Below are 24,262 nucleotides of genomic sequence, written 5' to 3'. Positions count from 1 at the left end.
ACTGTGAGGTATTATAAAAAATATAGTGACTTACTGTTACCTAAGTTAAAGACATATATGGATGCGTTGGGGGGAGAGATGGAGATGAGACAGGAATCCCTACTGGCCCAGGTGGTTCTAATACATAAGGAAGGTAAAGATATCTCTCAGTGCTCAAGCTATAGACCGATATCGTTATTGAACACAGATACGAAGTTGTATGCAAAGGTCTTGGCGAAAAGGTTAAAAGATCTGATGCCAAAGTGGATACATGGGGATCAGGTGGGCTTTGTTAGGGGAAGAGAGGGTCGAGATAATGGATTGAGATCCCTGATGCTTATGCAGAAAAGTAGAAAAGGAAGAAATCGAGTAGTGTTGCTCTCGATAGATGCGGAGAAGGCGTTTGACAGGGTTAACTGGAGCTTTATGATGGATACATTAGAGGTTCTGGGATTGGGTATTAGGATGAGGAAGTGGATTGGAAGGTTGTATGAAGGACCTTCTGCGATGGTAATGGTAAATGGGGAGAGATCAGAGATTTTTGCGATGTCAAACGGAACCAGACAGGGTTGCCCACTGTCCCCATTGTTGTTTGTTTAATCTTTGGAATCCCTGTTATCAACAATTAGGAAAAATATAGATATAAGGGGAATTAGCCTAGGAAAGATAGAATATAAGGTAGCCGCATTTCCGGACGATTTATTGTTCGATATTGGAAACCCTAGGTTAACACTTCCTAACCTAATGAAAACATTGAAGGAATATGGGGAATTTTTAAACCTAAAAATTAACCCGGGTAAAACAGAGATATTAAAGATAAATCTTCCAAGGAGTGAAAAAGAAAAGATACAGAGAGAATTTCCCTTTATATGGAAAGATAGAGAAATAAAATACCTGGGAGTGAAACTTACTTCTTCACAGAAAAACCTTTATAAAGCGAATTATATCCCATTGTTAAACGAGATTAGGGAGGAATTGAAGAAAATTGGTGGAGGAAATCCTTCCTGGTTAGGTCGTATTAATTTGATAAAAATGGTAATTGTCCCCAAGATCCTGTATAAATTCCAGATGATTCCCATTAAACTCCCAGAGCTGTATTTTAGGATAAGAGAATGGTAACAAGATATATATGGAAAAATAAAAAACCTAGAGTATCATACGAAGTGCTAAGTAGAAACAAAGAAAAAGGTGGGTTGGGAGTGCTGGATTTTAGAAGATATTACAGGGCAGTTATCCTAGCAAGAATTTTTGATTGGATGCACAATTTAAAGGGTAAAAATTGGGTCACAATTGAAAATACACTCAGTGGAAAGGATTTGAGTAGGATTGTTTGGGTGTCAACACAGTTTAGAGAATTAGCTGAGAGTACGAGTCCTTATACTTTGATGGTATTAAGGGAGTGGGATAGAGTGCACAAACAGAGGAATTGGGATTTTAATTCACTGTTAATGCCATTAAGAAATTCAGAGTTTTTTCCCCCAGGTAAAGAGGAAATTACAGGAAAATGGATTAAGAAGGAAGACGCTCAGTTGAGAGATGTAATGGAGGGGGTAAACTTAAGAACACTGGAGGATTTGAAAAGGGAAGAGGGAGGGATTTTCACTAAGATAGATATATGGGGGTATAACCAATTGAAACAATTTGTGGGGAAATTGACGAAGCCTCTTAGAATTAGAAAAGATTGGAATATATTTGAGAAATATTTGGAAGTTCGAGGTGATGGGAAGCACAGCACGGCTAAAAGTATATAAAATTCTCACTGATTTAGATAAGTTAAAAATAAGGTACATAGGAGGGGGGCGCTCGTGAGCAGCAACCAGGATGGTTGCCATTTAGATCTGTGCTGTGGCCGCCGGACACATCGGCCGATTTCTGTCCCTCTGGGGGGGTCCCCCTGCTCCTTCTCTGGCCCCTTGCTACCCTGGTGCCCCGATGGGCAAAAAAACGCCGGCCGCCCGTGCCTCCAGCTCCCGGCGGGCGGCGCCGGAGTTTGCGGCCTACCCGCCGGAGGTCGCGGCTGAAGCCGCGGCCTCGATTTTGGGCCGGCCGCCGACCACTTCCAGGACCCCGGCCGCGGATTCGCGGCTCCCGCCCGAGACCTTAAATGGAGCCCCAGCCGCAATTTTGGGTCCCATGCCATCACCATCTGCAGGTGGGTCGGATCATGGCAGTGTGGAGGACCCGTCCCAGCAGTCTCCCATGCCATTGGAGCCACCCCAGCAGTCTCCCATGCCATCTCTGCGGGATGCTGAGCTCCTGCGCCGCTTCCAGTTTATGTTATAATCAGAATTGTCCTCCGCCACCTCCAAGCTGGCCGACCGTCTCTCACGGGAAATTCGGGAGTTGGGCAGCCGGACGAGCGACCTTGAAGATAAAATGGATGCTGCGGCTACGGTCCTTGAAAATCACGAGCAGGATTTATGCGACCTCAAGAAAGAATTGGCGGACACGCTGCTACGGCTTGAGGATTTTGAAAATCGTTCCCGCCGTGGCAATTTGCGGTTAAGGGGTATCCCGGAAACGGTTACGGATCTTGCCTCCACTGCTACTGCTCTGTTCCAGGAGCTGACACCCGCCATTCCCATTGACCGTCTTGAATTTGATCGCATACATCGTGCCTTGGGCCCCAGACGACCGGATGGGCCCTCGAGAGACATTATCATCAAGTTCACTTATTACCGCACTAAGGAAACCATCCTCTTGGCGGCCAGAAATAAACCTGATCTCAGCTTCCAGGGGCATCGCTATCAGCTCTTTGCGGACCTCTCCCAGACCACTCTACAAAAGCGCCGCCAGTTGAAGCCCTTTACTTCGGTCCTGGTGAAACATAGTATTAAATACGCCTGGGGCTTTCCGTTCCGCCTCACCTTCACCTACCAGCGCCGCAGTCACTCTGTGGCTACACCAGAGGAGGCTCACTCTCTCCTGGAATCCTTACACCTTCTTTCGCCGGAGGCTGCGGATCGGAGCCCAGTTCATTCATCTGGATCACCGGCAAGGCCGCTTCCTCCGAGCCGCATCTGGGATCGGTCGTCCAATAGGAAAGGGCCCTTTCTCAGACCCCTTCGCGATCAAGTCCTTCCTGTTCTTCTCCGGGCTGAAGATGCGTCCTGAATTTTCCATGTATCATCTCACCGATGAACTCTCTGACGGGACCGTAAGTTTGGCCCTTGGGGCTCCCCCAGTTTGTTTGCCTTTCGGGTTGGTACTGCTCCTTGGGCCCCGGGGTGGTAGGTTGACCCGGTGGGCCTGGTTGGGTGGAAGGGGGTTGGCTCCTATGGTTCTCTGGGTTCCTATGGGGAGGTTATCGCGGAGGTTCCTGCTCCTAGGACTTTTAGTTTCATTACATTATATTATGTTTTTTGCTTTTTTGCCCTCTGAGGGCTTCAGTTTTGATGTTTTCATTTGCAGCCATGTGTCCGGTGGTAGAGTTACCCCTAATTGTATCCTTCATGTGTAGGATGCGCGTCACCATTGGTGTGACACAATTGCACTGTTATGTATACTTTTTATGTCTTTTTCCTTTTTTTCTTTCTTTGTTCTTTTCTTTTTCTCTGTTTTTTTTCGTTTTTGTTTTCTGCAGGGTTCTGGGACGCCATGGTCCGATCGCCATTGGGAGTGGAGATTGCTGGCTGCTTTGGGCTTTTTTCTGCTGAGCGTGTTGCGTTGATACCGCCATGGCCTCGCCCCTTTTGAAAATACATTCACAAAATGTTCAAGGCTTCAATTCGCCTCAGAAACGGGCTAAAGTTTTTCATCACCTCAAATCGCAACAAATTGATGTGGTATGTCTACAGGAGACCAGGTTTTCTCAGTCCTCCGCCCCGCGTTATCTTTCACCTCACTATCCCATCTTTTACACGGCCTCGGCTTCTGAGAAGCGTCGGGGTGTTCTGATAGCTTTTAAACGCAATCTCCCCTTTGTCTGTTCTAGGCATATAGCGGACCCCACGGGCAGGTATTTGCTTCTGCAAGGCACCCTATGGGACCAGGAGGTTACCTTTGTCTCTTACTACGCGCCTAACCGTTTCCAGCATAAATTCTTTTCGCATCTTTGCACCATTGTTTCTCGACATTCTAAGGGTCTTCTTCTTGTTATGGGGGATTCGAATGTTACCTTGGATTCCACATTGGATAGGCGCTACGGACGGGGAGCAACCCCCTTTCATGACTTGGTGTTAGAGGAACGTATGCACTCTCTTTTGCGGACGGCGGGGCTAGCGGACGTCTGGAGGGAACTTCATCCAACTGAACGCGACTTTACGTTCTATTCCAATCCCCATGATAGTTTTTGTAGAATTGATCATATATTCATGCAGGTCCAGCAGCTCCCCTCGGTCCGGCGGATAACTATTCCTTCCTCACCCTGGTCAGATCATGATCCCTTGGTACTCCTCCTTGCCCTTTCTGGGTCAGAACGGCGCCCTTTTCATTGGCGCATCAATGACTCTTTGCTGACCACTCAGGCTACCTGCCAACAAATAGAATTCTTTTTACGGACATACTTTGCGGAAAACTCGGGATCGGTCTCTTCAGCAGTGCCCCTTTGGGAAGCGCATAAGGCCACGATGCGGGGTCATGCTATACAGCTGGCTGCGGTCCGGAAGCGGGAGCGGGAACGCCGACTCTTGGAGCTTCATTCTCTCCTGGCCTCTGCAGATGCGCGTTGGAAGTCATCTCCATCCGTGGCCCATAAACGCGCTCGGGACGCTCTGGCGACAGAATTGGACCTCCTCGCCTCTTCGGAGGCGGAACGGGCCCTGCGTTGGACCAGACATAAATTTTATTCCTGCGCTAATAAGCCCAGTCCCATGCTAGCCAGGAAACTCAATTCTGTGGGGAAGCCCCATAAACCAATTCGACTTCGACTTTCCACAGGTGGCTGTACTTCTAATCCCCAGCAGATTGTTTCCCGATTCTCGGACTTCCTTTCGCGCCTCTATGCTGCCCCAGATCCTTTCCCTGTGGCCCAGGCAGAGGCATTCTTTCAAGACCTCCATCTTCCCGGATTAACCGAGGCAGCACAGGCGGCCCTCAATGCTGGTGTCACCGTACCGGAAGTGCTCCAAGCGATCAAATCTTTACGGTCCACCGCGGCCCCAGGTCCCGACGGCTTCTCCGGTCTCTATTATAAAAAATTCTCAGCCCTATTGGCTCCCTTTTTAGCGGCCTATTTCAATGAGTTACGACAGAGCTCTTTGCCCTCTCCGGATGCACTTAGGGCACATATCCCAGATTGTAAGCTCGAAAGAGTAGGGCCCTCTTACCCCTCGTGTGCTGTTCGTAGCTGCTGTAATGTTTCATGTATTGTCCCCCCCTCTATTGTACAGCGCTGAGCAAACCCTTTGGCGCTATATAAACTCAATGTAATGTAATGTAATATCTCTATGATTCCTAAGACGACCGACGATGTCCAGGAACCGCAAGCCTTCCGGCCCATTTCTCTTCTTAATGAAGACCTGAAGATATTGGGCAAGATCCTTAGTTTTCGCATCAATAAATATTTGTGTAGCTTGGTCCACAGGGACCAAGTAGGGTTCGTCCCCGGGAGGCAGGCGGGTGATAACGTCCGTAAGGTGGTCCATCTTATACATTTTCTGCAACAACGGAAAATCCCAGGATTCCTACTGTCCTTGGACATATATAAAGCTTTTGATTCTCTATCTTGGGAATATCTGCGGTTTGTGCTGTCTCGTTGGGGTTTCGGGGATTCTATCCTCTCTTGGATTCAGGCCTTGTATTCCTTTCCTTCGGCCTCCGTTAAATACGCTGGGTATTTCTCGGATCCCTTTCCTGTTGGGCGAGGGACGAGGCAGGGTTGCCCGCTGTCCCCGGCGCTCTTTGTCCTGGCGCTTGAGCCACTGGCTTTAGTGCTCCGGACCGATTGCAATATATCGGGGGTTCCATATGCGGGACAGGAGTTTAAGCTGAGCCTCTTTGCGGACGATGCCCTCTTGACCCTTACTAATCCTCTGACGACGCTTCCTAACTTGCAACTAGTTCTTGAGCGCTTCTCCTTGATTTCGGGTCTACGTATCAATTTGGATAAAACCGTCGCTCTCAATATTACTTTGGCTTCAGATTTGGTTTCGCGCCTACAATCCCACTTCCCTTACCGGTGGGCTTCCTCTTCTCTGGAATACTTGGGCATTCGCTTGACCCCCACCTATGACTCCCTTTTTGCTGCAAATTATTATCCTTTGCTTAGCTCTTTATCTTCTCTTATGCATTCCTGGCAATTTCCGCACCTGCCTTGGATAGGACGGGTTCATTCAGTGAAATGACCATTTTGCCGAAATTGTTATATTATTTTCGCACCCTCCCTGTGCGGGTTCCTCCTCACTTTCTTTGGTTGCTTCAGGCGAAGTTTATGCGTTTTATTTGGGCCGATAAACACCCCAGAGTCTCTAGAAACACGCTCTTTGCTCATAGACTCCAGGGTGGTCTTGGGGTACCCAATGTAACTAAGTATTATCAGGCGAGCCAGATTGCCCCGCTGTCTATGTTGCATGCTTCCTCCGATGTTCCTCTCTGGGTCCTGCTGGAACTACCTAATTGTGCCCCTATCGCACTGTCAACACTCCTATGGCTTCCCCCTGCCCTGCGCCCTATGGCGCTGAGTCCGATGTTGCTCCATGGCCTACAAGTCTGGGACTCGGTACGTTACTCCAGTGGCCTGATGTCACCCTTTTTGCCCTTGCTTCCAATCGTTAACAACCCTCTTTTCCCACCGGGTCTAGATCACCCGAGGGCATTCTCTTGGTGGGTGGCTCATGGTTTCTCACAGGTGCAACACTTTTTGACTTTTCGGTCCTTTCCCACCTGGAATGTCCTTCGGGAGTCTCGGGATGTTCCCCCAGCGGAATTTTTTCGGTACCTTCAATTGCGGCACTGGCTACTTTCGCTGAGGGCCACTTCTGCTTTCCCATATCAGAAATCTGCCTTTGAACGGCTTTGCCAGCAGCACCTGGGCGCCCCAGGCCTTATCTCCCTTCTTTACGCAGCTTTGAACAGACGCTCGTCTCACACTTCTCTTTCATATGTTGTTCAGTGGGAACGCGACCTGGGAGTGGCTGTGGATCCGGAGGACTGGAGTAGGGCCTGGTCACTCATAGCTAAATGTTCATTTAAAACGACCACGCTGGAAGCAGCCTACAAGGTGTTGTTCCGTTGGTACTGGGTTCCAGCTCGTCTGGCCCAGGCTAACCCTGCCTGTAGTGATCGATGTTTTCGGGTTGTGGCCATCGCGGCGATGTACTGCATATCTGGTGGTCATGCCCGAGGTTGGTTCGTTTTTGGTCTCGTGTGTTTGGCCTCCTTTTCACTTTGTTCCATCTCTCTATACGCCGGGATGCTCGGTATGCTTTGCTTCATTGCCACATACTGGTCCTTTTGGCTCGTCAGCAGCGGTTGGCTTCCTATTTGTTTTTATCGGCTACTAGGACAATTGCTCAGGCCTGGAAGAGTCCGTTTGTACTTTTCCAGGGGGTGCGGGATCGTATGACTACTATGATGCTCAACGAACAGATGTCGAGCATATGCAACGACTCTCAACATAAATTTTTGAAAGTTTGGGAGCCGTGGTTGCAATACGCCTTTCCCACGCTCCCCCCGACCAGTGTGGGGAGGTAATGGAGTTTGGTATTGGCGCTCGTGGACCCCTGCTCTTTGGTGTGTTTTTTTTTTTTTTTTCTCCCTTTCTTCTCTGCTCTTCTTCTCTCCTTTTCGGTTTGTTTTGATGTGACAGTGGACAGCTGTCTTTAGTTGAGATAATCAAAGTCTCACTGATGTTATTGTAATCTATGTGCCATTGATAGCCCCTGCGTGGGCATACGTTTTGCCTTATTAGAATTAGAGCGTTGTCTGCTCTATTTTGCCTTTTTTATTGGTGCAATTGATAGCCCCTGCGTGGGCGTGTTTTGTTGCTTGTGTTTTATACTGTTTAAAATTAATAAAAACCATTGAAATACAAAAATAAGGTACATAGAAAAATGGGAAAAGGGATTTAGGGGTGGAGTGGGAGGAGCACACACAAAGAAAAATATATAGACTGGTACATGAGAATGTCAGTATGCGTGAGGTGGAAATGAACTACAAATGTTTGATAAGGTGGTATGTTACACCGACGGTAGAGCACAAGATGAGTGGGGAGAAACAACCTTGGTGTTGGCGAGGGTGTGGAGGGCTGGGCACGATGTAACACATATGGTGGGAATGTTCAAAAATACAAGTATTTTGGAGAAAGGTTATAAATCAAATTAGGATTATTACTGGAATTGAGATTGGACTGGACCCTGAAACTTGCCTTTTTCATAATACGAAAATATCAGTGAATAAATATAAAGAACTGGGTATATGGTGCTATCTAAATGCAGCAAAAAGTTTGATACCTAGGTTTTGGCGTAAAGCTGAGGCGCCGGGGGAAGAGGATTGGATGAACAGAGTGGACCAGATTCCTAGATTGGAGAAACTATATTACATACAGGAAGATAGGATGGGGGCATATTATATGAAATGGGAGGAGTTTAAGGTAAAGGTGAAATAAGTCAATTTGTAATTAAGAACAAAAAAGAAAATATATAGAAATGTATCTTTCTTTTAAATCTTTGTATCCAGAGGATGTGAGATAAAAGTTGATAAGATAGATGTCAGGGGTCCATTGAAGAGGGGTGGGGGGGAGGGTGGGTTGAAGGAAGGGGGTTAAGGGGAGGAAAATGACATTAAATAAGTGGTTTTAGGAGAATGTTTTTGCATTTCCTTTTTGGATTTTGTATTGTCATATTTGAAAATGAATAAATATTTAAATTAAAAAAAAAAAAATGGAAAAAACTGTTAATAATGTTCTTCAAAAAAACCTGTTTAGCTAATTGCCATGATAGAGAACATACAATTGACTTCATGTAACATCAAAGCAATCATCAAATCAGCCAATCAGAAGCCCCTCCAGTGTTAGTCACTGGTATTAATCTGTATACCAAAAGGGACAATTTAACTGCTAAGAGAGAAGCCGTTGAAAGGAACGGCCCAGGATATAGAGTATATGAATGAATGACCTTGCATAAAATGACACATAAATGCACGTATAGATTGGACATACTGTATATGCTGGATGTGTGAGGCGACTACATCCTTGCTAAATTATGAAAAGAAGAACGTAGTATTCTGTAAGGGACACTCAGGAGAAGTGCAGCTTTTTCAATGTAACCTAAAATCATCGGAATGCAGTAGCCAAGCAGAGGGGCAATACTACCATCCTGGGCATCTCACTAAGTTGTGGAAGTTTTATGTGTGTGCATGCAGCCTGGACAGTGTCAATCCTTTATTTGGAATGATCAGATAAGGGAAGGTGTTAATCCTGCAGTGAGGAAGAAAGCATCAGATGATATCAAATTACTAAAGAAGTTTTTGCACTGATCTGTTTTTCTTCCACTTCTGCATTTAAAAAAAAAAAAAAAAAATGAAAAACATGTGCTCATGTAATCCTATGGAATTCATCACACTAATCCATTGGTGTTTTTTTTTTACTCCAGTTTGCAGCATTTTTGGTGCGATTTAAAAAAAAAAAAAAAAAAAAAAAAAAAAAAAAACACCAAACACGCACCTCCCCTTGGAAATGAATAGAAAATGTGGGAAAAATGCACCAAGTTGCGTTTTTGGTGCAGTTTTTGAGTCACGTCCTGTAAAAAACACACCACAAACGTGGCAAAAACACATATACGTTTTTGTCACAGATCAGTGTGAAAGTAGCCTTAACCACTTGAGCTCCTGAGGATTTACCCCCCTTAATGACCAGGCCTCTTTTTGCTACTCGGCGCTGCACTAATTCAACTGATAATTGTGCGGTCATGCAATGCTGCACCTAAACGAAATTTACGTCCTTTTTTTCACACAAATAGAGCTTTCTTTCGGTGGTATTTTATCACCTGTGCGCTTTTTATTTTTCACGCTATAACAAAAAAAGACCAAATATTTTGAAGAAAAACTATATTTTTTACTTTCAGCTATAAAAAATATATAGTAAACTCAAAGTTAGTTATAAATTTAGGCCAAAATGTATTCTGCTACATGTTTTTGGTAAAAAAAATCCCATTAAGTGTATATTGATTGCTTTGTGTGAAAGTTATAGCGTCTACAAACTATGGTATAGATACTGCAATTTACAACATTTTTTTGCTATACAGCGCTGCGCTAGTTTAACGGACAATTGCGAGGTCATGCAATACGGTACATAAATAAAATTTGTCCTTTTTTTTAACACAAATAGACCATTCTTTTGGTGGTACTTGATCACCTGTGCACTTTTTATTTTCGGCGCTATAACCAGAAAAAGTTTTGAAGAAAAAAAAAAAATTTGGGGGAAAAAAAAAACAATATTTTCTCATTTTGGTCATAAAAAAATATCTAAAAAAAAAAAACTAACATTTCGTCATAAATTTAGGCCAAAATGTATTCTGCTACGTTTTTGGTTAAAATAAATCCCAATAAGTGTATATTGATTGCTTTTTGTGAAAGTTATAGCGTCTACAAACTATGGTATAGATAATGGAATTTACATAGCTTTTACTTTCTGACTGCCCATCACATTTCTTGAGGTGCTAAAATACCAGAATAGTACAAACACCCTCAAATGACCCCTTTTCGGAAATTAGACACCCTAAGCTATCTGCTGAAAGGCATATTGAGTCCATGGAAGATTTTTTTTTTTTCCACAAGTTTCTGGAAAATGACAAAAACTTTTTCTTTTCTTTTTTTTTTTTTTTTTTTTACACGAAGTTGTCATTTAAATGATTTATTTCTCGCACAAGCCATGGGTATATGTGGAATTACACCCCAAAATACATTCTGCTACTTCTACTGAGTATGGGAATACCACATGTGAGACTTTTTGGGAGCCTAGCTACATACAGGAGCCTGAAATCCAATGACCACTTTGAAAGCCTGAAGGTGCGTAACTTCCTCATTACACTTCCTCACTATCACAGTTTCGAAGGCCCTGACATGCCAGGATAGCCCCAAACCTCCCCCAAATGACCCCTTTCTGGAAAGTAGACACCGCAAGGAATTTAAAAAGAGGCATGGTGAGTATTTTGCAGATCTCATTTTTTCTCACAAGGTTTTGAAATATAAAAAAAATAGAAAAAATGTTTTTGTTTTTTTTCTTCATTTTCCAAAAACTTGTGGCAACAAATGAGATCTGAAAAATACTTACCGTGCTTTTTATCAAATTCCTTGGGGCGTCTACTTTCCAAAAAGGGGTAATTTGGGGGGGTTAGGTGCTATCCTGGCATTTCAGGGCCTCCGAAACTGTGATAGGTAGTCTGAAAGTGTAATGAGGAAATAAAGCCCTTTAAAAGCCTGAAGGTGCTTATTGGATTTTGGGGTCCTGTACTTGGCTAGACTGCCAAAAAGTCTCTTACATGTGGTACCCCCATACTCGGGAGAACTAGCAAAATGTACTTTGGGGAGTAATTCCACATATAACCATGGCATGTGTGAGCAGTAAATCATTTAAGTGACAATTTTGTGTAAAAAAAAAATATTTATTTTTGTCATTTTCCAAAAACTTGTGGTAAAAAAATAAGTTCTTCCATTGATTCAACATTCCTCTCAGCAAATATTTTGGGGTGACTACTTTCCAAAAAGGAGTCATTTTGGGCATAAAAATGCCCAGCATTAGAAGTTTATGCCACACATCAGTCACTCTTCTAACCACCTGAAGACCAAGCCTTATTGTTCATTTCCTAGCAAAAAATACTGATTTTTTTCATGTGAATTTAAACCCCAAACATTATATATTTTTTAAAGCAGACACCCTAGTGAATAAAATGGTGGGTACTACAATTTTTTATGGCACATAGTACTCACGCAGCGATTTTTTTAAAAAAATACACTTTTTTTACTTTTAATGCACAAAAACACAATATATTGGCCAACTGTTTGGTAAAATATAAAAGATAATGGTTTGCCGAGTAAATAGATACCAAACATGACATGTCTTTAAAACTGCGCATGCCCCATTCAATGGCGACAAACTGCAAACATTTTTAATATCCATAGGCAGCGCTTTAAAAGCCACCATTTTAGATTTACAGAGGAGGTCTACTGTTAGAATTACTGCCCTTGATCTGACGTTCACGGCAATACCTCACATGCAAGGTGCAACCGCTGTTTACATAACAGCACAGGGTCAAGACTTGTGCATGGGAGGGGCAATATTTTTTTTTTTTTTAGTTATTTTGATTTTTTTTTTATTTTTACATTGTACCTTTCATTTTTTTTTTTTATCACTTTTAATGCAAAAGTGAATGCAATAACCCCTAACTTCAATGGGCATTGTCATATAATCTTTTTTGAGAAATCTGGGGTCTATCAGACTCTAGATATCTCCTTTGCCCTTACATTATCTAATCAAACCAAAATCGGTGTGATCAGATGCTTTCCCAATTTACAAATGGCGCTGTTTATATCCTGCGAAACTGAAGTGATGAAATGCTCGTAGCTTCCGAATTCTTAGACTATAGAGATGATTGGCACCATTCTGGTCTCCAATCAGCTCTATGGTCAGCTGGCAGAAACACCGGCTGCATTCTCAGGTTCCCCTGATGGCACGGGACTGCCCGAGAAGGCTGTGGAAGTCAGCGGGGGAGGGGGGACATCATCTCCCACTGCTTTTAAAAGCAATCTTACAGCTAATTAGCCACTAGGATTGCTTTTACATGAAAACCGATCACCGGCTGAAAAAAACGACACCAGTATGATGCCTGCAGCTGTAGGCATCATCCTGGTATAACCATTCAAATCCAGTGATATACCAGTACATTGCTGGTCCTTGTTGGTTATATATGCTATGTTCTTTTTTTTTTTTTTGTATGCAGCCAGTGTACTGAATGAAAAAATGAGAAGAAATCTCTGCCAGAAAAAGTGTGTGGTAAGCCCACCATTAGAATATACCGCCCTGCATCCACCCACTTCTAATGGCGGGCACACATTAGGTCACACTTTGCCACAAGTGCCAGTTCCAAGATTGAATAAATGTCTAAATAGTGGCACACTTGAATAAAAATTGTCCACGTATAAGTGGTACCCCATATGGAGAAATGATGACACCAAGTCCCAAACTATCTTGCCACTGCTCCCCATGTAGTCTGGGCATCCGGGCGGGCTCCACGTGACTATCTTTTCCCTCGTAAATCCGAAACTTATAAGTATAGCCTGTTGTCCTCTCACAGGTATTCTACATCTTGACCCCATATCTGGCACGCTTGCAGGGGAGAAATTGTTTGACTGCAAGGCGGCCAGAAAAATTAATAAGGGACTCCTCAACGCAGATGTTTTGCTGGGGAGTATAGACATCTGCAAATTTTAGGTTAAGGTGATTTGCGAGGGGCTGAATTTTGTGGAGCCGGTCAAATTCAGGGTTACCCCGAGGATGACAGAGTGTATTGTCGCTGAAATGCATAAAACACATTATACTCTCATATCTATGCCTGGCCATGGCAGCAGAGAACACGGTATATGAAGAATCGGGTCTGCGGACCAATACAACCGCAATTAATTTCTTTTAGTAATGCCCATGTTGAGGGTTAGGCCCAAAAAAAATGTAAATTTGAAAACCGTAATGAGTTTCCATGCGACTGGTCTGGCAAGGTTTGAATTTGGGTTGGCGGCGATAAATTGTTGTGCATATAAATTGCTTTGATCCACAATCAACGCATACAGATATTCTGTGAAAAACAGCTCCAAAAATCAAGGAGGTATGTGAAAGACCAAGATGTACTAGACCGCTGGTACTCGCCAGTTCACCAAAAGGTAGAGCAGCACTAGTACTGGCACTCTGCTGCATATGAGAGTCATCAAAATTTACCGGCAAGTGCTAACAGAGATCAGGCCTAATTCTGCGAACACTGCGGTTGTGTGTGCAATGTATCAAGTGACAGTGACCTACTGACACTGCACTTGCTGGCAGGTGCCGGGGCTGATCCCACTAACGCTGCGTTTTTGGGGACGCTATACTAATGTGAACGCTGGTATAGTGCAGACCTGATCAAAGATATTGACCCGTTCAGACACTATACTAGCAATGGAGGTTTATTGTACATGAGCGTGCTCCTGGCAATCAAGGGGTTAAATGTGATGACTGGTGTACTGACGGGCAATCTGACACTATCTGGGAGGGGTGTGAAAACCACGGGAGCGCGAATCACGTATGTATATATATATATATATATGTGATTTTGCATACCCATGCCGCCCTGTAGCAGTATTTCTGCTGTAGGGTGGTCAGGAAGCAGTTACAGAAGAGGTTTGTGTTACGGAGCTGTGTTACTTTAACTGACAATTGCGCGGTCATGCAACACTGCACCCAAATTAAATTTACATCCTTTTTTTCCCACAAATTGAACTTTCTTTCGGTGGTATTTGATCGCCTGTGCGTTTTTAATTTTTTGCGTTATAAAAAAAAAAGGCTGACAATTTTGAGAAAAAAAACTATATTTTGGACTTTTTGCTATAAAACATGTCCAGTAAAAAAAATTAAAAAATCAAATTTTGTCACAAATTTCATCCAAAATGCATTCTGCGACATGTCTCTGCTAAAAAAAAATCCCAATACGTGTAAATTAATTGGTTTACATAAAAGTTATAGCGTTTACAAATGGCGGGAAAGATACTGTGATTTTCCTTTCATTGCATACAACTATGCTGCTAGTTGTGATTGCTCACGTGTACAGACTGGGCCAATCACAGGCCATCTGTAGCATGTGATCAGCTGTGGCCAATCACAGCAGATCAGAACAAAAACTACTGAACTAATCAGTTTCATTCAGTAAAAATGCTTGCTTATTACAATGAAATTCGGTGGTATAAGCAAGCATAATGTGTTAAAAAAAAAAAAAAACCTGATCACTTGCCTCCGGGCAAGTAGTACAAAGTATGGATGCACTGAAATTTTGGTGGCCAAAAAAAAGCACTGATACAGGCTGCCGCAGCTCGGTAGTTCTCAGTATTACCTGAGAAACCACCGTTCCCAGCGCTGGGCATAGAGATGAGTGAAGGAAAGATGGCTGCCACTCATCTCTATGCCCTTGGAGGACCAGAGAGATGTCACTTCCCGTTCCAGTAATTTTTTTATTATTATTATAAAAGCACTAGATCAATGCTTTTTTGATCTAATGCTTTACATTGCAGAGGAGAGATGTGGGTCTTATTGGTCACTAATTATTCTATCACAAGGGATGCATGCATTTCTTGGGATAAGAATAAAAATTATTAAAATGTTTTTAAAAGGGACAGTGCAAAAAAAAGAAAAAAAAAAAAAACAACAAACCAAACATGAAACAAATGTGCTAAAAAAAGTTAAAAGTGCCCCGTCCCCCCATGCTCGAACAAAGTGGTGAATGCAGAATACGTAGGCCATGCCCACATATGTAAATGGTGTTCAAACCACACACGTGAGGTATCGCCACAAACGTCAGCGCAAGAGCAATAATTCTCGCACTAGACCTCCTCTGTAAACTTTACACTGCTAACCGGTAGAAATTTTTAAAGCATCACCGATGCAGATTTTTAAGTACCGCAGTTTCACGCCATTCCACGAGCGTGCACAATTTTAAAACTTGACATGTTGGGTATCTATTTACTCACCATAACATCCTCTTTCAGATTTTACAAAAAAATTGGGGGATATATATATATTTTTTTTAATCAAAGTGTATTTTTTTCCAAAAATATATATTCATTTTTAAAAACTGCGCATTTCGGTTTAGGTTTTTGGCCAAGTGCATTTTGAAGTTTCGGTACCAGAATTTTCATTTCAGTGCACCACTAGTACAAAGTTACTATTTTAACATTGTATTCCTCTGGTCAAGGGAGGAGGGGAAAAAATGTAATTAAAAAAAATGTTTTTTTAGGTTTGTTTTTTTTGTTTTTGTTTTATAAACAAACATACTGTCGCCAGTCAGTGTCCCTGATCATCACTGCACCAGTTATATGACGACGCTGTACTTCATAGGTGACCATATGTAATAAAAAAATAAAAAGGAAGAAGTGAATTTATTTTCCTTCATTTCACACAAAATTATTACAAAAGAAAAATGACAACTCAAAAGCCTTGCCATGCCTCTTACTAAACAGACTATAAGGATATAGTATCCAACACAGTGGTAACTGTGAGGATATATACAAATGCTCCCAAGTGCCACATCCTATTCAAACTATTGGGAAAGAAAGGGGGCCATTGAGTGGACTTTATGGGCACTACAACAGTATTAATTAAAATTATTGCTTCATTGAACATAAATATACAACATTGTTGTACATCTATGTATGTTTAATAAAGCAATAATTTTAATTAATACTGCTGTAGTGCCCATAAAGTCCACTCAATGGCACTCATTCTTTCCCATTACCCCTTACTAAATACTCTGGACTGTCTACTATCCAAAGAGCTGTCTTTTGGGGGGTATTTGTACTGTCCTTGCATTTTTGGGCATCAATAAATAAGGTAGACTGTCAGTACATCAGGATTTATTGATTTATAGATATGTACCATAGTATGTGGACTCTATAACTTTCCTACCAATTAGCTAATAACCCAAATTGGTTTTAATTTTCACTAAAGAAATGTAGCAGAATACATTTTGACCTAAATTTGTGTAGAAACTTTATTTGCAAAAATCTAAATTTTCAGTCTTTTTTCCATTTATAGCGCAAAAAATAAAAAACCCAGTGGTGATTAAAGCGGAGTTCCACCTGAAAAATAACAATAAAAGTCAGCAGCTACAAAAACTGTAGCTGCTGACTTTTAAAATACAGGCACTTACCTGTCCCTCAGTCCAGCAGTGTCCTCACCACCGCTGGTTTCATTGGCTGTCTTCTCTCCCTGGCACCAGTATCTTCAGTGTGGGCATCCAGCTGTGACAGCAGGCGATCGCAGTGGAAGTGGGAGCGGGTACCTGTCAAATTCGGGTACCCGCTCCCCAAAGGTGCCAATCCTTAATGGGGAGCGGGGAACAAAGACTTAGAGCGAACTTCCCCTTTTGGGTGGAGCTCCGCTTTAAGTACCACCAGAAGAAATCTCTATTTGTGTGAAAAAAAATGATAAACATTTCATATGGGTACAGTGTTGCATGACCACACAATTGTCAAAGTGCAACAGATCTGAAAGGTGAAAATTGGCCTGGGCAGGAAGGGGGTAAAAGTGCCCGGTAGGCAAGTGGATAAAAGGTTCCTATATGTTACAAAAATAAAGGCTGGTCCAAAGCAAAATAATTGTCCCAACTGAATTTACCTTCCGCTCTGATCCAGCAACATTGATCCAGCAAGCTCCCCTTCATGTGTGGGCATGACCCTATTCATTTCTATGGGTAGCCCATACTCTTGGCAGCTTCCAGTGGCGCTTTAAAGTATGGCTGTCCCATAAGGGCTAATTCACACAGTGTGCGGCGAGAGACTTCTTACTGCATTGTAAAACGTCTGTCACTGCAAGTACACACAGGAAACGTTTCCTATATGTCCCATTCACACTGCAAAGCAGCTTATTGCTACGCTAGAATCCTGAAGACTTGATCCGCTTCCCGTCCGCCTTATAGCAGATACACTGCTACAGGGCGGCACAGGTGCGTAAAATCATGTATATATAAATGATTTTGCATTTCCCAGTAGCAGTCCTGCGTGACCAACCCGCGCTGCCATTTGCCCCCGTCAATCACTGGGTCCTGGCCGGTGATTGCCAAGAATCTCCAATGGGTAGGAGAACTATATGTAAACAAAACAGTTCTCCTCCCTGTCAGCTAGTGCACACTGCTCTGGATGGCTGTTCACAGCCCAGCCATGCAAAACAGTGTGCTTAAATTGAAGCACACAGACACAGCCTCATAGTAAAACACACCCAGCACACAGTTAGCACTTTGATCGCCCCAGATGTTAACCCCTTCCTGCTCAGTACCATTAGTACAGTGTCAGCACATTTTATTAGCCCTGATCACTTGTATTGGTGTCACTGGGGATGTCAGTGACACCAAGTCAGTTCCCCCGTGTCAGAATGTCTACCGCAGTCCCGCTGTAAGACGCTGGTCGCCGCCATTACTAGTGAAAAATTAAAAAAAAAACTGTATATATTCCGCCATTTGTAAACGCTATAAATTTCATGTAAACAAATTAATTACACGTATTGTGATTTTTTTTTTTTACAGACATGTAGCAGAATACATTCTGGCCTAAATATATGACATTTGATTTTTAAAAAAAAAATTTTACTGGATGTGTTTAAAAGCAAAAAGTCTAACATATTTTTTTATTAAAAGTTTTTTTTTTAGAGCGCAAACAATAAAAAGCGCACAGACGATCAAATACCACCGAAAGAAAGCTCAATTTGTGGGGGGAAAAAATTATGTAAATTTTATTTGGGTGCAGCGTTGCATGACTGCGCAATTGTCAGTTAAGGTAACGCAAAAAATGGCCTGGTGAGGAAGGAGGTGGGGGGGGGTTGTAAATCCTCTGGATGACAAGAGGTTATACAGCTGTGTGATTGCAGAAGATTTTGACTGGCTCCCTATCCCCCTGCACATGGCATTATACAGCCAAAAAAAAAAAAAGTAAGAAAAAGATTTTTAACCTTTCCTCATTCTATTCAAAACTATAAGGGCTCGTTCAGACTTTACTAATTTCTAACTCTTGCCAAACGCTCTTATGGCGTTAAACAGTCATTTGGGAAGCATTTTTAAACACTCCTCAAACGCTCCCAAAATGCCCTATGTGCATTTTTGAGGCATTTGCCAAGCGTTAAAACCGCACCACAAATGCCTATAATGAAGTTTAATGGTATTAACGCTCCACCAAGCGTTTGAGGAGCATCACCATAGACTTGAGTGGGAGGCTTCAACTCCTGACTCGACATGAGGCATCAATTTTCCTGCGACGCTAAGGCTTCAGTGTGAACAGCACTGGGTGCTGCCATGTGTAGAATTTTCATAGGCATTTGAGGAGCATTACAAACACTTCCTAAACACCTAACGCCTGCTAACAAAGCTAGTGTGAACTTAGCCTGAGATACAGTTTCCGTGGCTATAAACTTTATCCTTGAGATAGACTGTATTAACATTTTCAAAGGTCACCCACCATCCACCTTTTAAACGCCCAAACTTGTACATGGAATCTAATTGGGTCTGAGGTTTCCCTGCAAAAAAAACCCACTGCAGTCTGCAAGCAGGAAACACCTGTCATTAGAACTACAGAATGCTAACGATCCAACGCGACAAGTGGAGAACTATACCGGAGATCTGGCTTTACAAATACATGTTACAACGCTAGTTGAATCGACACTCACTAAAGCAGGTCAAAGACATGGTAACTTCTCCCGTAAAATTCGAAGCAATAAAATCTCTTTTGCGTTTCTTCTTCTACTCGTATCGCTCAACTCCAGAGATAAACCCCGTGGCAGAATAAAAAGGACGAAACAACGTGCCGCCAATTCAACACAGAAAGCTTCCGGCTTCTTGAGCTTCCGCTTCCGTGGCAAGGGACGTCCCTCTCAGCACAGGACTCCAGGTGGAAAGTGCTGAAGCGGCTGGTGTTTGTATGTAGTTCCGTGAAATTCAGACGTTCTTTTCATTCTGACGCTATCATTTGTAGAAGACGGCATGTTTATTAAAACATGTCCCGCAATATTTTGAAAATGTCCCTTTTGCCAAAACGTGTTCCCTGTGTTCCTATCAATGCTGTATGTTCTACGTACAGTCAGTGCATGTAACGAATGGAGTCAGGAGACGGGGAAAATATATATCCTGTTTCACGGGCTTCCAATAAAGATGGGGACGTAGTCCCCATTAGTGGCTGCAATGCTCAACACTCTCATTAGGTGTCAATATATTTTTACACACATAAAGGTAATGATTTTGTTGTTACTCAATGTTTCTTTTTTTTTTTTCTGCAGTACTTGATACATTGTTGCAAGTAGTATAGGCTAATGTTTAACTCTTCACTTACTGATATATGTGCAGCTGTAAAATGGCGTCATAGTAAATTATACAGAATTAATGAAACGAATATGCAATATATTAATAGGAATAGATTTGCATATTTCATACAGTACATGTATGTGTAAAGCGCTACCGTTTTTGAACTGTTTTATTAGGAATCTTTAAAAATTATAAGCACTAAGCAAAAAATTAATGCATTTCTGATAACAATGTGGTTATTATGGATCTGTATGGGAATTATGGCTGGAATATAATGGTTACACATCCCATACAAATTTCATTTTTTTTAATAAAAATATGGGTAAAATTACTTTTATATATGGGGATTATGGGGGCAATATCATGGTAACTCCTTAACCTATATCAGATATGCAAATGCATATAATTTTTCTACATGGGGATTATGGGTGCATTTTTGTGGATACACATGCCAAGGATCATATTTCCTCTATTGTTGAAAAGATTATGGGTATAGTTATTTTTCGACATGGGGATTATGGGCAGAATGTCATGGTTAAACATGCCTAGGAACACACTTGACCTGTTTCTGATAAGAATATGAGAATAGCTATTTTTCTACATGGAGATTCTGGTTGGATTATTGTGGATAAACATGCCAAGTACCATATTTACCTATTTCTGAAATGATTATGGGTATAGTTATTTTTTTACATGGGGTTTATGGGTGGAATATCATGGTTAAACATGCCTGGGAACACATCTCTTTGTGCTGGGACGCCCAGCAGGCAACATGAGCAGACCTGAAGTTGAGAGGTAAATGTACCTATCTCTTATCTCCACTCTTAACTAGAAAAACGCATTGACTCCTGTTAAATTCAGAACAAATAGTGTATTTACATTTGTGTATATGTTGACCAGTTCTCACCTCTTGCTGCACCCGTTTTATGACTGTAGTCTGTTTCTGGTCTCTTTGAGAAACATCCCCCACTATTCATGTGATCCTTATCGGTTTCTAATTGGGGCAGAGAAGAGTGCTCATTTGACCATCTCCCTATAAATTTAGACCAGCTTCTGGGGGGAGATCACTGATGGGGGGGGGGGGGCACAGTCACTGAAGGGGTGCTGCTTTTGCGTGAGTGCTGCGTTGATGGCGTGCGAAGAAACAGTTAAACACAGCAATTGAACTGCAGCAGGAAGATAAAAAAGCAGGAAACTCAACTGCATGCTGGACAGACTGCAAGCAAACACCCTGGGAAATGTCTTTTACAAGTCTGAGTCCCACTCTGTGTACCTTTTTTAATATGTCCCCTCTACCCCTCCTTTTCATATTACTTTCCTGCGTTCCCAAAATCTCACTTCTTTACCCCTCTGCTCCACCCCAAATCTTGTACATCTCACCTTCACTGCTACCATCTCCCTACTACTGCTCTCATCACCTCCTGCTGATACTTCTCTCCTGCTGACACAAACACCAGGACTGGAAGGCATGTGCGCTCGTGTATATCCTGCTCCCATGTTACTTTCCTTACCCTTCTTCTTCTCCTAACCTCTGGGGATATCTCCCCAAACCCTGGTCCTCCACTACTTCACCCCAACACCAGGCACCCTCTTTCTTCCGGGAATAGCCTCAATTCCCTCAATTTAATATCTGTCCCTGTGCTCCCAAAAACCACCCTCCCTTTTTCATGTGCGCTCTGTCTGTAATAAGCTCACCTCTGTTCATGACCTTTTTGTCTCTCGCTCCCTTAACCTACTAGCAATAACAGAAACCTGGCTCCAACCAGCAGATTCTGCTTCCCCTCGCAGCACTTTCCTATGGAGGCCTCAGCTGGACCAACTCACCCAGACCCAGTGGTCGCAAAGGTGGTGGGGTTGGTTTGATTCTATCCCCACTCAGCACCTTTCAAGTTTTCCCTAATCCTCCCTCTCTAGCCTTCACTTCTTTCGAGACTCACTGCATCCAGCTGTTTTCTCCCATTTCTTAGGATTGCGGTGATCTAGACCGGTGTCCCGCTTTCTTGATGATTTCTCTGCCTGGCTACCCTACTTTCTCTCCTCTGAACTACCCACTATTATTCTCGGAGATTTTAACATCCCTGTTAATGTCAACAACCCAGCTACATCCCAACTCTTCAACATAACCATCTTTTGCATTAGCACAATGTATACAGTCCTCCACTCACTCTGATGGGAATACATTAGACCTTGTTTTCTCCCATCTTTTCACTCCCTACAACCTCACAAACACCCCCTTTCCCCTCTCTGATCACAATCTCATCACCTTTACAGTCTCCTCATCTTCAAACACTCCAAGCGGCAAACAATTACCCGCAGAAACCTTCACAACTTGAACCCTGCTCCTTTCTGCTCAGCAACTGACCAACTCTATGACACAATCTCTCCCCTGTCCTGCCCTGACCTGGCCACTGCTGTCTAACCGTTCGCTTTCATCCGCATTAGACTCGCTTGCTCCTCTAACAACATGAAGCATCAGGCCCTGACCGTTACAACCTTGGCAGACTGACCACACCAGAAATCTTAAACGTCATAGTCGTGCGCTGGAGCGATTGTGGTGTAAAACCAAATCCCACCAAGCATTCACCCGATAAATCTGCTTTCTTAACATACAAGTCCTTCCTTCATGCTGCCAAACAAGCCCACTTTGACACTCTTCTTAATACCTTCTTATCCAGTCCTCGTTGTCTCTTCTCTACTTTTAACGCTCTACTTTCTCCATCTCCACCCAGTACCTCACTCACTGCTCACGAGATTGCAAATCATTTCAAAAACAAGATTGATGCAATTCGTAGGGGCATTGCCACTGCACAGATATTTATCCCATTTAGCATACCATATACTAAACCTCCCTCAAAACTTTCCTCTTTTGACCTCGCCACTACCGAAGAGTCACTAAGGTTTTCTCAGAAGCCAGTCTCACTACCTGCCCCCTGGATCCTGTCCCCTTACAATTTACTACGGTCACCCTCTTCTTCCATCCTATGCTCCCTCACTCACATCTTCAATCTTTCCCTCTCTACTGGTGCCTTCCCCTCCCCTCTAAAGTATGCGCACATCACTCCCATACTTAAAAAGCCCTCCCTGGACCCCACCGACCTGAACAACTTAAGACCCATCTCCCTGCTGCCATTTACCTCTAAACTCCTAGAACGCTTAGTCTACAATCGCCTGAGCTCCCACCTCACCGACAACAACCTTCTTGACCCTTTACAGTCTGGCTTTTGCTCTCTACACTCCACTGAAACTGCCCTACTAAAACTCATGAATGATCTACTAACTGCTAAAACCAATGGCCACTACTCAGTACTCTTACTACTTGACCTCTCTGTGGCTTTTGATACGGTAGACCATCCCCCCCTCCTCAAAAAAAGTCCACTCTCTTGGCCTCAGGGACTCTGCTCTCTCCTGGTTCTCCTACCTATCGCAGCACTCCTTCAATGTTACCTATAATGCTGCCTCCTCCTCTTCACTCCCTCTTTCTGTAGGGGTCCCTCAAGGTTCTCTCCTTGGACCCCTTCTCTTCTCCATCTACACCTCCTCCCTTGGTCACTTGATAAACTCCCACGGCTTTAAGTACCATCTCTACACTGATGACACACAAATCTATCTTTCTACCCCTCACCTCACCCCTTCAGTCTCCACTCGCATTACTAACCTACTAAGTGACATATCGGCATGGATGTTACTCCACTTCCTCAAACTCAATCTTTCCAAAACTGAGCTCTTAGTATTCCCTCCAGCCCATGCCCCCTCCCCTGATGTCTCCATCAAGATCAATAACACAATCATCAGTCCCTCCCCTCATGCCAGGGTACTAGGTGTAACCCTAGACTCCCATCTGTCCTTTCAGCCCCAAATTTTGTAGACTTCACCTCCGCAACATCTCCAAGATACGACCGTTCCTAACCTCGGAAAACCACTAAGCAACTTATTCACTCCCTTGTTGTCTCACGCCTTGACATTGTAACTCCCTCTTCATTGGCCTACTAAATTGCAGCTATCCCCTCTTCAGTCTATCATGAATGCTGCTGCCAGACTCCTCCGCCTTACTAACCGTTCTGTATCTGCCACCGCTCTCTGTCAAACCCTCCACTGGCTTCCCGTTGCCCAACGGATAAATTTCAAAACACTCGCAATAACGTATAAAGCCATTTATAACTCTGCCCCAAATTACATCACCGATCTTGTCTCTAAATATCACCCAAACCGTACTCTCCGCTCCTCGCAAGACCTCCTACTCTCTAGCTCCTTTTGTCTCCTCCTCCCATGCTCGTCTCCAGAGCTTCCCCCATCCTCTGGAACTCTCTACCCCAATTTATCAGACTATC

At 43.2% G+C, this 24,262-nt stretch overlaps 1 protein-coding gene and 1 long non-coding RNA gene across 3 annotated transcripts in view; one reads left to right on the top strand and one right to left on the bottom strand.

The window, feature by feature from the left end:
* PRPF19 (pre-mRNA processing factor 19) overlaps positions 1-19,475 on the bottom strand; it is a 294,523-nt gene extending 275,048 nt beyond the window's left edge. For both annotated transcript variants that reach the window (XM_089689866.1, XM_089689867.1), the window contains exon 1: positions 19,304-19,475. In XM_089689866.1, coding sequence (XP_089545992.1) covers positions 19,304-19,322 — 19 coding nt within the window. In that variant the 5' untranslated portion in view covers positions 19,323-19,475. The remainder of the gene's footprint in view (positions 1-19,303) is intronic.
* LOC149452028 (uncharacterized) overlaps positions 19,326-24,262 on the top strand; it is a 40,587-nt gene continuing 35,650 nt past the window's right edge. The window contains exon 1 of the long non-coding RNA XR_016314952.1: positions 19,326-19,552. This is a non-coding gene — a long non-coding RNA (uncharacterized LOC149452028). The remainder of the gene's footprint in view (positions 19,553-24,262) is intronic.

Source organism: Staurois parvus, unplaced genomic scaffold (assembly GCF_062004578.1).
Source record: "Staurois parvus isolate SC_StPar_1 unplaced genomic scaffold, SC_StPar_1.0 ptg000502l, whole genome shotgun sequence".
NCBI classification, from domain to species: domain Eukaryota; kingdom Metazoa; phylum Chordata; class Amphibia; order Anura; family Ranidae; genus Staurois; species Staurois parvus.
This window is presented reverse-complemented; position numbering and strand designations above follow the sequence as displayed.